This window comes from Lycium barbarum, chromosome 11, assembly GCF_019175385.1.
Source record: "Lycium barbarum isolate Lr01 chromosome 11, ASM1917538v2, whole genome shotgun sequence".
Classification (NCBI taxonomy): Eukaryota; Viridiplantae; Streptophyta; class Magnoliopsida; order Solanales; family Solanaceae; genus Lycium; species Lycium barbarum.
In genome coordinates this window covers 45,435,868-45,450,380 of record NC_083347.1, presented here as the reverse complement: position 1 = coordinate 45,450,380, position 14,513 = coordinate 45,435,868, and the positions used below count along the sequence as shown (strand labels likewise).

The window sequence follows — 14,513 nt, the reverse complement described above, 5'->3', positions numbered from 1 at the left end:
GCAACCCAAAACGACCCGTCCAAAAGATGAGTTAGTTTGGATTAAAACGCTATTTTACCTGGCCAGAAAATATCACTAACCCGACTCATTAAAGTTTGAACGGGTTGGGCAGATAACACATTTATGAGTCAAGGTTTGCCACCTCTAACAGCTCAACACACTTTGGTGTGTGTTAAAGTTATTATCTAGAATTGAAGAAAAGAAAATAAAGATGGTGAGGGTGCTAGCATATGAATAGTGTTCTTGGAAAAGTTGTTACAAGTTTATCTGTGAGTGAAAAGTGAAGATTAAAAAATTTACTTGAAATAATGCACCTTCGCACCTGTATTCAACCTGAAAATTCTTCTTTGCCCCTTCAAGCTAATATTTTGTTCACTTTCACAAACATCGATTTGCATGTGGAAAGATCATTATTTTTACAGATGAATCCACAAACAAATGCACAGAATTTTTAGATTTCGAAGGTCATCCCTTAACCATGATATTGCCAACAGGTTAAAATGATACCTACTTGGACACAGCAGCCACACATTTGGCCGCATGGCTGACTGCATTATAAACCAAAACCAAGACAATTTCAGTGGAAAGCATTTAGGTGGACACCATCTAAAGCATGAGTTAAAGAGTTGCAAAACCAAAATTCAATTTTTATTGATATAACTGCGGCGATACGTTTGCCAAGATGAGTGGCCACACAACACCAAAACTTGGATGTAACTTTGAAACTGGTTGGTTAACATTAGTTCATTTTTGCTTGGCAGCGAAGTTGAGACCTCCGTTAAACTGTGATTATCAAACTCAATCCTTACATATTTGGTAGACGAGTTGAAGGATCAGAAGGAACATCAGCACTTTCCTGCCAAGGAAAACAATTCGAGTGAACTTTCATTGGATAGAGTCTCCAAGTGTTGAGGAAAGCTTAATAGCAAATCAAGATTGTGAAATAAACCTACTTATCAAAAAGAAAACAGAAAAAGCGCAATGAACCCTCTGTTGGGTTGTCAAGGCTAGGCAATAAGAATATCGGACTTCTATTATGAGACTTAGTAGTGCAAGTGATCAAGAACCTGTTACCTGTATCCAATTAGTTTGTAACCACCATATTGTTGCTAACAACTTACATGGTACTCTTACAATTGCCCTATTGCACAAGAGCCCAGGGAAAATAAAGAGGGTTATGTTTTACACAAGATTAATCAGAGCTCAATATCCATGAAAGCAGTCTAGAATATATAGAAAAAATCATCTCGGAAGTAATTCCAAAAAATAGAAATCTGAAAAATTGAACTAAAGCATAAAAGAATCAACCAAAAGGGGCCAGAGGAAGTGGGTTGGCGGGAGATCGATGCAGCGTCACATGAAGGAATTAAAAGACTTCAATATGAAGATACTTTGAACGAAAATTGTTTCGTGCTTGCCTAAGAACCAAAACATATTAACATGTCCGCATGTTGCTCATTTTACTTGAAAAGTAAAAAGTTACTCCCTCCGTCCCAAAAAGATTGTCTTAGTTTGACTTGGCATGAAGTTTAAGAAACAAATGAAGACTTTTGAAATTTGTGGTCCAAAACAAATCTTAGATATTTGTGTGGCTGTAAATCATCTCACAAAGTTAAATTGTTTCTAAATATAGAAACGTGTCAATCTTTTTAGGACAAACTAATAAGGAAAGTAAGACAATCTTTTTGGGGAGGGAGTAACTTTTCCTTTCTTTTTTTTTCTTTTCCAGATAAGCTTGGAACTGTCAATCTCATTTTTCTAAAGTAACATTTCCACAAGTGAAGAAGACAAACTTCCATGCAACAATCTAGGTAATTTGCTGGGAACCATTGGCAGTCTTGTTACCCAGGTTCTGAGAACTCAAGTTTTCCCAATTTTGGTCAAACAAAATCATGTCGTACCTCAAGATATCTTGTTATCAACGTTTTGGTGCTGAAATTGAAGCCTTCAACTGATTCCCCTTTCTTACGAGATGCATGAAGTTGGTTTCTGACTTTAGTCGCTAGAGACTGCAGAGGACATTAATAAACAGGGTAACCGACATTACATTAGTATCATAGAATGTTCATTGCTCAATTTTAAGGCATTCTCTTAGAAGTACCTTTCCTAGCTCCACACCCCACTGATCGAAAGAATTGATATTCCATACGAAGCCTTGGACTGCAACTCTGTGCTCGTAGATGGCCAGTAGCTGAAAGAAAGGGAAGAAGATAGCAGGAAGTTGTGTTGAAAATTGCTTTCAGTTACTGCAGTAAATTTTTTAGCATAATAAGTTGCTTAGGTTTAAGATGAATCTACTTTTTTTGAATTTTAAATTTCTTTTGGATAGATTAGTTTGTTGAGATATTTTAGTTTTTTGAATATTTGCTATGCAGATTTTCTGCCGATTATGTTTTGAACTTGGCTATGTAAAGCCTCTATGCTTACTAAAATTGATTAAGAGAACCTTTTTACTGCATCATTTTTTAAAAAACAACAGTGCTATCAGAGCCTCATTAGTCTTACTGGATCTGTGAGTTCATCTAAAGAACCATTTTTAAAAACTATTTTCAAACCATTTTTATCTCGTGCTTATTTTTGATGTGCCTTTTCAATCAATACCAATTTTTACTGACTTTTAACCCATAGGACATACTGTGATACTCAAAACTCAGAAACACTTGTAAAATGCTTTAGTGGTCTAATATCTCATACCTGCCCAATGTTGTAAGCGTTCAATGATGGAAGTAGTATACTTAGAGAAGGTCGATTTCCAGAAAAAGTCTGCAAGATATTGGAGGAGTTTGAGAATAGACCTCTAAGTAAAGCACAGTATCATCAAATAAGGAATGTAAGGAATTACCTTATGAGAAACAAGATGCTCAGGGACACTCTCCTTTTGCAACTGCTCTGGTGTCTGAAGAAAGTCAGTACTGATAATCAATTGATACTAATAGATCTAGTCTGATCCTTAACAGAAAAAGGAGGATTTCTTCTTTTTTTTAAATTGGGCGGGGAGGGGGGAGAGCACCTGAATGAAAGAAGCTATGTAGTGAAAATAGAGCTTGTGGCATGTGTGATACATGATTCTTTACACTAAACTGTAACTGCTGTGAGAGCTGAAAAGCTATGTGGTGGGTATAATGTGGGGAAAAAAAAAAAAGAGTATCTCACCTTCCCATAAGCAAGGGCATCTGGCTGCGCAAAGAAGTTCGACATGAGCTCATCATGGTTACTCACCACTTCATCTGAAAATGAGTTGCTCAAACTCAAGACAAGGGGAAGCAAATGGAAAAACCAGCAGACTATAACATAGGTGTCAATTTCTTATTTCCTCTTTGTCCGTAAAATGGGAATGGGAGACCATTATATTAGGCTAAAAACGTAGGTCTTTTGCTACATTTCGCCTTATATTTTGAATGCTTTAATCGTTTTTGAGCTAGAACCCAGGTATTATATACTTAATCCCTGTTTTTTATTGTGTAGGACTCGTTTTCAAGTAGAAGAAATAATTTGGAGCTAAGACAGATGAAATTGAGCTTCACAGTCTAAATAGAAGTTCAAGGAAATTAACCCGAGGGGTTGAGAACCAAGTATGCATGAGAAGAATTGAAGAAAAATAAAAAGGCCCAAAATTACCCTAGCATACTGTGCCCAGCATCGTGTGGCATGAGGTGCCAGGGCAATTTGGGCTCAGAGCTGCAGGAATTATGATCTTGGGAAATCTCTTGGCACGCATGTCAAGCGTCGCGTGGCACGTTGTGTCAAGTCAATTTTCGTATTCTGCTGTTGGAATCATGGTCTCGGGATTTTACTCTTGGTACGGAATGCCCGGCATCGTGTGGCACATCGTCCCAGGCTTGTTTTGGGCATGTGCGATCCTGCTTTGGATCATTAAGGGTATCTCGGCTAAGGTCGTTTCTACACAGTATAAATACATGGAAAGCACAATTTTGATAGGAATACCTTCGAAGATCTAGAGGACGGCTAGAGCTTGGAAACACAAGGATTCTAAAAGTTTCCATCAACGATCAATTCATTACAATAGTTTGGATTGAGAAGTTGGTTGTAATATTTTCAAGCTTTTTATTCTTATTGGTAATGTACTATTCCTCTTCCATGGAGTAATTTCCTCATAGGGCGTAGACCGATATGGTGTAAGCAATGATTATGGCTTTCAGGTTTTAACTCTTGTTGAATGCTTAAAACTTGTCGATGGATTTTTAATAAAAATGGTGGACAAATCGTTATTCCATTCTAATCGAAGAAGAAGTCTTTGGATGAATATCTTCTCATTGTATGGTTCGGTTCATATTTAGTAATTCTTCTAAGTAACCGAAATAACTTACGAATTATTAATTTGAATTGAAGATAGAAAACATTCGCAAGAAGTTTTCCTTGAACAGATCTTATCACAATTTCCTTGCACAAGTTCGCTACGGTTTTCATTATTTTATTAAATGAAAGTTGAGTTCATTCGAAAGAAGAATCTCAAATATCAAACGACAATCTAATTAGTTATTGAATTCGCAAGATTCAATAATACCTAGAAGTGAACCTTGAACAAGAGTAGAACCTTAGAGAATAATCTTGCACCTATTTCGTTGATTGCCCTAGTTTGTCTCATTGCTAATTATCACACTGCCCGTTTCTCATCTTGTGAGCCTTTTACTTGTTTAATTTTCATCGCAATACTCGTGGTTTATAACCACCCCAACTACAAGTTATTTTCCAATCAAAATCTATTTGAGCAGTATTTGTGCCAATCCTTGTGGAAACAATAACTTCTTTGTACTATTTTTGACAAGCACGAGCTTAGTTTTTATATATCGGTTTTGCGCTCATCAAACCACACGAAAAAAGAAGAATATGAGAACATAAGAAGTAAAACGAATTTGTACCTTTCAGGTAAATCGGTTGCTGACTCTTAACAACACCAATAAAATCACAAGGAATAACACGACCCTGAAAGTTCCAGGAAGATGGTATTCAACATCCAAGTGAGATTTTGTATCAAACTAAACATACCAAGAGCAGATACATGATCACTTATTTTTTTTTGATTAAGCACCGGGTGTCCGGGTCTCTTTGAGCCCCGACTAATCCCGGGGGTGCACAGGCCCTCGGCAAGGAGTTTCCCGCAAGTGCACCACGGGTAATTCAGGGTTTTACCCCAGTCCGATGGCCCTCAGAAATTGTTTGCACCCAGTGGGTTTCGAACTTGAGACCTTGAAAGGGAGCACCCCAAGGCTCAAGCCAATTACCACCAGGCCAACCCCTGAGGGTTATGATCACTTATTTTACTGATAACAATCCGAACAAAATAATAATTCACGGAAGAAGCATGGTGTTCCAAGCAACATTTGTCCTGTACCTTATATGATATCTTAAAGTATATAAAGCTGAAATACATAAAGTTGAGGAGACTGATAAACGAGGTAAAATCATCAAATAAAAAACAAATAACTAAAATCCACTCAGATAACACCACTGAAACTCCTTTCTTCTTTCAGTTTGCCTTTTGGGGTTGGTTGCTTGGGGGGAAGGTGGTTACTCTTCTTGCAGAGGGTTGGAGATGTTAAGAGTTTTTAGAGTTTTGGACTGTCCCTGCTAACCAACCCTATAATCTCAAAATCGACATCCTTCCACCGCCACATCCCTAAAAATTGTAAATGACAAGAACCAAAGCACCACCTAATTACGACAACAAGACTCACAAATCTACCCTAAAGTAATTCATGTGATATAGTACATAGCATGTCAAAACTCTAGTTTGCGCGACAGGAATGCAAATGGAATTTTCTAATTACCTCGTATGTAGTTTGCGAGAGGTCTACTTCAGATTATATATCATGAATATGCTTTCATAGATTCTTAATTCAAGCAAATGAGCAATACTCTTTTCTTACAGAGGCTTTTCGCGTGAAACATTTTAGTGACATAATCACTACACCTAGAACAACAAATAACAACATAAAGCTCCTAAAATTATATTTTTATTAAGTTCAGCAATATTTAAACAAAAATTTAGTCAACTGTCAATACATCATAAACAAGATGTTGACACATGTTACCAGCCAAAATCAAGCACAGAATGGGCATAATTTCCTAGAAAAAATATGAAATGTTGGCACTGGAAATTTATGCTACCTGGTGAATTAATTGGTAAAAGCTGTGTTGGCCATTCGTCCCTGGTTCACCAAAATCAATTTCACCAGTCTGGTAAGGAAGAGGGACACCATCAATAGACACCCCTTTCCCATTACTCTCCATACTGACCTGAATTCAATCAAATTTTGGTAAAGGATGTAAGTATGGCATCTGGAGTAACATCCAAGCAAACAAGTTAAGAGTAACATGCCTGTTGAATATGAGGTGCCAACTTTTCCAATGCTTGAGAGTAGGGTAATATTGCCTGAAATACCAAATGTTCAGTAGTATGGTATTGATGAATCAACCAGACGTCTCAGATGCAAGCAGAATGATAATAGACTCACTCTTGCTGGATATCCAAGGAATGAAACATTCCATACACTCAGCAAGCCTAAAATCACCTGAAACACGATGCGATTTTAAGAATCAAGCAATTGAGTTTAGTGATGTGATATTAGCAAATCAAGCCTCTGACTAGACAAGCAGAATAAAGTTACTATTAGCAGAACAATGCTTGGGATTGAGGCGCAATAGTTGTTATATGGGCAGAATAATCCAATAACCAAAGGTGCAAGTATGAAGAGAACGGGAAAAAATAGAAATATAAAGCTAAAAAAAAAATATATTGCAGAATAAAGGTATCATTTTGGTATCGCGCGTACATTATTATCCTATTACTATTGCTCCATTTGTTTGTCTTTTTTCTCTTACATTCCTGCATTTGAATACATCTTTTTTGAGTCGAGCGTCTATCGGAAACGGCCTCTCTACTGCATAATACATCACCCTTCCCAGACCCCACTTGTGAGATTACACTGGGTATGTTGTTGTTGTTATAAAGAGGCAACAAAGCGTATAGTTAAAATGCGTAACAGAGCCGGAGCTAGGAAAGCTTTGATCCTTACGAAACAAAAAGGCAACAGAGAAAGTGGCCTAACCACAGAATGGAAGACTTCAGATTCACTAGCTTGGTAAGACTAATCAGAATAAAAGTATGCAAGGCGGGACCAGGCTAGAGGACTCTGAGCCGTCCCAATTGTCCTAACAGCTGATCACGCAATTAGAGCTACAAACTGTTTGATTGCTCTGGGAAAATTGAATCCAACAACAAATCAAGGGTGCAGGCTTGGCTCAATATCCGGATAGAAATGCAAACTTAATCAGCATAGCACCTCATTGGCTAGGAGTAGAATGAAGCTACCAGTCTAAGATATGGAGGAAACACAAGTAGACATGATATAAATCAGTATAAGTACAAACGTACATTCACTTAGCCCCTCAGTTTTGGACTTCTGAATCACGGGGTATACCAAGTGAACATTGCAGAAATCTTACAGCACTAACATTCATAAGAGAACAGAACAATTAAGTATCAATAGAGAACATAAACATAAGTTTCTATGAGCTGGGACATACAGGTATATTTTTCTCAAATGGTGCTGAGTGGAAATGTTGATCAACACTTGAAGCTCCCTTCAGAAATCTTAACAAGTAGAAACATGTCAGAAAAATTGATAAAAGCAGTACAAACAGAAGCCAAAGAAAAAAAAGGTAGAAACATGAAACATAACAGTTAAGGAAGCCACTACCCTTTGACGAGCAATTCTTGGGAAGAGCAAAACCCCGGTGACTTCAGATATATAGTGTTCTCTTATGTAGAAAGTTAATCCGCCAAGCAATAAAGTTGGCAAGCAACATCCTAATAATTAAGCTAAGAGATGGAGACACCAAACTATGCAATAGAAATAGTACAGCCTGCCATCACTAAGTGGGCAAAAGGTGGCATTTTATTTCCAGTCTAGCTCTTCGCCATATACTCGAGGTAATGATTATGCAAAAAAAAAGACCAGGATCCTATGGATACAACTAATAAGCAGATATGGTTTATACTTGACCTGTCAGAAGATCATGAGAAATGTATACAATTTAAAAACCTATAACGTTTAGACATGTACGGTCAAGGTAAAGGGTCAAGGGTGCATGAGATATTAAACTAACATGAACGATCGATGTGCAAAGACAGCTGCAAATTACTTACTTCTCAACAATGGAAAATCCGTATTGCAGAGAAAGTGGCAACACTCCAACTGCGCTGCAGACTGCAAACCAAGATTAAAATAAATATATTTGACAAATTTCCTTTTTTTTTTTTTAATAAGTAATCCTTTAAAAACTATCTAGATAGACGAATTTTGATAGCAAAATCTGTGCGCATCTGCCAAGATACTCTTAAAAAGAAAAAGACTTACCACTATATCGACCTCCTACCCAGTCCCAGAAAGCAAATGCATTATTTGGATCAATGCCAAATTGTTCTACGAGCTGTTACAAATTGATACATTTAGTAAAGAATATAGTGGGCTAATATATAATGTATCTTCGGTGATGAAATTTCAGATTTTAGATAAACCAGAAATCTCCAATATCCTTTATTATGAACAACAAAAAAGGTACTCCTCAATCCATATAACAGATGAAATTCAACAGAATAAAGTTTCCCAATCTTTCTGCAATCTCAAAGAGAGAAGCTAATAAAAGAACATTTATAACAAAAGACATGGAAAAATGAAAAATAAAAACAGAAAAAAGGCTGTGTTGCATACACAATCATATATAATAGTAACAGTTGAATATGCATGGTTATACTAGCCAAAGCACCACCTAAATACAATTATATTGTCCTCCCTAGATACAAAGCCCCAACATCCAGTAAGGAGCATAATGTTCAAATTTGTTGGAAGAACAAAAGATTAACAAATTACTCACTAGATAAAGGAAATTGGAAGATAAACTATAAGAAGATGCACTATACTTTCTACAAAATGCAACCGATAAAAAAAGGACTTCCTATAAAATGCACTGATTAGGGGGAAACCCTTTTAGGCCTTTGTAATTCTAACATCATTAGTGTTGACCTGGCGATGAAATAGAATCCATTCACATTTCGAGATAAACACTGACCGATTAGCTACAACCAAGCTGTTTTCCAATACTTCATCATAATTTATCTAGAGGGAAAATTGGATGTACTCTAGTCCCCCTCCAATTTATGGCACTCTTGAAAAGTAATAATTGTTTAATAATATTTCACTTCTACAAAACTTTCAGGACTTTCAAGAATTCAAAATCTTAGAATATCAAAATTTTAAAGTTTATGGGATGAGATGTGAAATTTTCACTACCAAACTAACTTTTCAATCATAACTTAACATTTTCCTTCTACTCTTACTAATATAATATACATGTCAAGTTAACATCTAGAACTCTATATCATGTCAAAGGTTTTGTAAGCTGCAAGCTAAAAATCTTGTGATCTTTGTTTTAAACGAAGATACACTATCAGGATCAAGCTAAACTCGAAGATACTATATACCACAAAGGCAAAAAGAACAAAAGCACGGTTGCTAGCAATAATTTGAATAAGTACGATTTTGTTGCAAGAATTGGTTCAAATAACACACAAAAAGATGAGAAGAGGAGATGACCGCACCTTAAGATTGGTACTAACTGCAACCATATGCTTTGCAACAGCCTGAGGTCTAAAAAGTAAGAATGCCCTCCCCGGAAAAGGGAGGTTCGAGTCAAGCAAAGATTCGTGACAACAAAACCGACACTAAACATCAACAAACAAAAAGCACTGGCCAATACACTTCAATAGCTGAACAAGTGACCAGCATACTAACAATACTAAGTGATTCCTTCAATATATACCAGCAGATGTAAAGTTGAACTACCATGTTTCATTTGCTAAGCTTTTTTTAGCTCTTGATAACAATGGCAGTAATAAATCACGTAGCAGGTGATGGTAGCTTGGTTGGTTCACGCTTTTTCCCATGCTTCCCTTTCTACAGGTTTGATTCCTGATTTCTAGGAATTGAACAGGTCAATAAACTATGCAAAGTAGTCTCTTGTCAGCTGAATTAGCTGTTTGCATTGTTTTACGCATGAATATTGAGATATTTTAATAATCAAGGAAGAAAGCAACTAAGAATGTATTATTTTGGAAACGCAGGAGCATAAATATATCTTGATTGTATTGGTTTCCACATGCTAATAGCTAGTTACCAGATCATTAGATGACTGCAACACTGCCTCTGGGCCCATATTTCCTCCTCCTCATACTTCGGATTTAATGCAAAAAATTATCATGCTTTGTTTACCAAATTAAGACTCGTCCAGCAATGGAAAAGTCAACAAAGAACGGAATAAAGATATATAAGTCGCTAAAAGGTTAAATTAATGTGCCTTCTAGAAAAAGGTTAAATATGTGTGCACATAACTGATGAACCTGGGTTTCTATTTATGTAGCCTGATATAACCTTGACAAGTCATTTACCAAAACTCAATTTCTCTTATCCAGATGGAAGCGGAGACACCAACATTCTCTCTAACCGGGTGGGTGCTGTGGGTTTTGTCAGAACCAGGACAGTCAAGCAGGTTAATCTAACTTCATGCGCAATTGATCCAACATAACCACCTCACGCTAACTAGTCGTTTTAAGACATAGATACAGATTAAGGTCCCATCAGTTGTACTTTTGATACTTCCCATTAATGAGGCACAGAATAAAATCAATTGTCCAAAAGTATAACAGTAAATAAAACATGTCGGAAGATGGACGTAAACATTGTCACACTTACCCTAATGCAGAGGAGATCCATTCCCTCAGTGTACGGGCATTTAGCATTGTCTCGGCAGTAGTAAAAGTCTTCGAGACCACCACAACTTCAAGCAAGACAAGAAGATACTATCAAGGACAAGTCTGATAGATTTACATTTCTCTATTTGTAGGGAAATAACATCAATAAATCTTAATTCACCTAGAGTTGTTTCAGGGTTCAAGCCTGTTATATTTCTGGCTACATCAATTGGATCAACATTTGCGAGACTGCAACCACAAAGAAATGTAAATGTCATTATTCTCACAATTCCTTTCCTTTACCCAGAAAGAGAGCATTTTCTTTGCTCTAAACTAGAAAGACCATTTAAATCAGGACATAATACGTATGGCGATAGATGCAGGGCGGTTAAAAGGTTATTATCAGCCAAATGAGTTTAGAACAAAACTGCTTGCTCAAACCCAGAATTGGTTTAAATAATTCCTTCACACTTACAATCGCAATTGATGCCCTGTTGCACACTCAATAGCCTCCGCTTCTGTAATATGTCCGGTAAAAAAATTTAACATTTGGCTAGCCAAAAATTAGACAGCAAAGAAAGCAAAACAAATAAATAACATTTGTTTGGATGAGAGGGTCGTATACATACCTGTTTGAAGTGCTGTGTGTACGAACAAAGGGCCTAAGAAACTGCCACCTATACCAACAGCTACAACATCTTTCAATGTTTTTCCTGTGGCTCCAACCTATCAAGAATTGCCTCTTGATTAGAAACTTAGCAGTATTGCTTAAATGAATATCTCTTTGATGATCGATATTACCCAGGCACCACTGCGAACCCTCTCAGAGAAGTCTCGGATCTTATCAAGAACTTGCCAAACCTCAGGGACTACATTCTTCCCGTCACTATTTATGATTGCATCCCTTGGAGCACGCAGTGCAACATGAAGAACGGATCTGTTTTCTGTGCTGTTTATCTACAAGAAAGATTAAATAATAATGATGTCAAACCACTCACCAGTTGACCGGATAAACATAATAATAATTAAAAAAAAATCCTACATACTGTAAGAAGTAGTAACTTCTACATAGGTGTGTGATCACTCGAGTTGCTGATATCATATTAACTAACGACCCTTAGTCAGTGTCCCTTAGTCATTAGAGCACACTGATATTGATGGTCAATATTTGAATTACCAAATTCCTATTATTTGAAGGAGAAAATCTGTTTGTAGACAGGACATGTAAATGTAGACAACACATAAATCTTTTATACAGCTTAGTAACATACAAGTAATGCAAATTTATAATACTAATACAAAGTGCTTAATCAGTTCTCCAATAAAAAGTTTTGGCTTCTTGTAGGACCAAACGTACTGACAAAACTGCCTTTGTGGGTCAGAAGATATCCTAGTTCCTCAATTATATTTAAGATGTTGATTATTCATTTGGCCTACAAGACAAATTATTCTAGTTCCTCAATTATATTTAAGATGTTGATGATTCATTTGGCATACAAGAAAAATAAACATACTACATTCACAAATTTGAGTTTAATCCAGTCGATGAGACTGAATTAAAAGACGATAATAAGCTGCACAATGAAATTAAATGACAAATAAGGAACACTAAATTACATGTATTGAAGACCAAAGTTATCTTATCCTATGATTCCACATAATTTTATTTATAAAGGTAATTATTTAATAAATGCAAATATGTATAGCAGCCAAAACTATTCTTCAACATAAGTAACATTGCACTAGTCAACTTATCTTATGTTCAGCAAAGACGTGTTTGATAGAAAAGAAAAACTGTTCCTTACATGCTCTCCGTTGAACATCCGAATAATCTTCTCCTTGACATGTGTTGCCTGCATCATCACAACAGGAAGAATGGGAGATTATAACTTTCCAAGCACCTGAAAGATTTGTATAACGAAACAAACCTCAGCTAACTTGAAGAGCTTATTCAAGGTGTCAAGGGTGGCTCGTTGTCTAGCGTAATCCAACAGGATCCCATCAAACTCCCTATACATCGATTAGAAATCAAAATGTTGTGGAACATCTTGGATTAAATAGCACACAATCAAAGCAAATAGAGAAGAAAAATATCACAAGGATTTAACAAGGTTCGACCAATCCTAGCCTCAGTTTAAGGATGAAAGGGAAGACTTTTGAAACTCGTGGTCCAAAATAAGCCATAGATTTTTGTGTGGCTATAAATCATCTCATTAAGGGTAAAATAGGAAGTTTAAAGTTAGATTGTACTAACTATAGGAAAATGTCGTTCTTTTTGGGACCGACTAAAAAGGAAAGAGTGTCACATAAATTGGGACAGAGGGAATCTTAATCCTACAAGAAAGTGGGTCCCAAAACCTACTAGGAAATCTACCACAATTGGGATTCCCCGAATTCAAGGCCCAAACAACACACAGAATGAATCAAGCACCTCATAATTCAAAATACACTCCTTCCGTCCCATATTACTTGGCCACTTTCCCTTTTAAGAAATCATAAATAAAAGATGTATTTTACTACCTTACCCCTATCACTCTTCAATAAATACATTCTAATCAATATTGACTATTTTCAAGAACATTTAATCCTAAGGGTAAGATGGGATAGATATAATTAATTTTGTCTTGATTTTGTAAATGAACAAGTAATTTGGGACATATATTTTCAGTAACGTGGCCAAGTAAAATGGGACGGAGGGAGTAGTCCATAGTCTTATTAGCCTAGGATTCTAAATAGAAACTTTTCTTCGACAATTAAAAAAAAGAGAATAAAGCAAAAGAGCTCGTTTTAGATTGGTATGATCATAATAGAGCCCCTTTACTTTGAGTTACATTAGTCAATGGCGCAGAGCAAAGTAGGGTAAGTATCATACATCGTCATCGACTGGCAGCGATTAGTATCATTCATCAAATCACGCAAATGAGTCTTGTTAATATCCTCAACATGACCCTGCCAAATTTCACATTAATTAATTACATTCATATGTATGGGTTAAATAATAGACATTAAATTTTATTGTGAAACTGCTTACTTGCAACTCCTTCCAGGGCTCAGTATCGCAAATTAAAGTAGACGAAGCCATCTGCAACAGTAATAAGCAGCACAGTGGATCCATATTAACCAAAATAATGATGTTCAAATTCAAATATAACAATTTCAAAGACTTAATCTGTTTTCCAAGTCCTTTTGCTATCTATCCTCCTTTTTTCCAGGCAAATAAAAAAAAAAAAACAAGATTTAAATCATTGGAAAAATAAAAGGTAAAGATTGAACTTTTACTTAGTAACAAATGCACAGAGATTCAGAAGAGCAGATAACCAATTGAAGAGAAATGGAAATGAAAGAAGAATCGGATTGTTGAAGCAGATAGTGTTTCCTTGGATGGTACTGAAAGTGTATTTTAGAACAAAATCCCAAAGAGAAGGAATAAAAAGGAAATTTCCGTTGTGAGGTCACGTGTTAGCGTGGCAAGAGTTTGGGCATGCGTTGGGCGGCATATTCAGCGTGAATGATGCCGATTTGTGCTTCTCTAGGACAAAGGACCAAAATACCCCTGAAATATCGAAATAGGTCACATTTATCCTTTGTTATGTTTTTGGCTGAAAAATGCCATTCAACTAATTAAATAGCTCAGAAATATCCTTACAACTAACTATTGCTCTAAAGCAAGAAAAAATTATAGCCCTGAATTATTTGAAATAGATCAGATTTACCCTCCATTATGTTTTTGGCTAAAAAATGC

At 36.2% G+C, this 14,513-nt stretch overlaps 1 protein-coding gene across 3 annotated transcripts; it reads right to left on the bottom strand.

The window, feature by feature from the left end:
- Nucleotides 1–431: 431 nt before the first annotated feature.
- On the bottom strand, nucleotides 432–14,243 carry LOC132618765 (glucose-6-phosphate isomerase, cytosolic 2B). Of its 3 annotated transcripts, XM_060333772.1 has the most exons (25): nucleotides 14,051–14,243; nucleotides 13,803–13,853; nucleotides 13,644–13,720; nucleotides 12,700–12,781; nucleotides 12,577–12,624; nucleotides 11,573–11,728; nucleotides 11,401–11,497; nucleotides 11,247–11,289; nucleotides 10,953–11,020; nucleotides 10,773–10,857; nucleotides 9,623–9,671; nucleotides 8,382–8,454; nucleotides 8,171–8,231; nucleotides 7,549–7,615; nucleotides 6,477–6,533; nucleotides 6,341–6,394; nucleotides 6,130–6,258; nucleotides 4,881–4,944; nucleotides 3,154–3,227; nucleotides 2,843–2,896; nucleotides 2,695–2,763; nucleotides 2,102–2,191; nucleotides 1,902–2,009; nucleotides 1,075–1,141; nucleotides 432–856 (listed from the first exon to the last, which is right to left on the bottom strand). In XM_060333772.1, exons 2-24 carry the CDS (start codon nucleotides 13,851–13,853, stop codon nucleotides 1,118–1,120), a joined length of 1,680 nt encoding a protein of 559 aa, XP_060189755.1. In that variant the 5' UTR covers nucleotides 14,051–14,243; the 3' UTR covers nucleotides 432–856; nucleotides 1,075–1,117. The 3 variants fall into 3 exon arrangements, with proteins under 3 accessions (XP_060189755.1, XP_060189754.1, XP_060189753.1); XM_060333771.1 differs by lacking the exon at nucleotides 1,075–1,141 and having other exon boundaries at nucleotides 2,843–2,884; XM_060333770.1 differs by lacking the exon at nucleotides 1,075–1,141 and having other exon boundaries at nucleotides 14,051–14,242.
- Nucleotides 14,244–14,513: the final 270 nt, after the last annotated feature.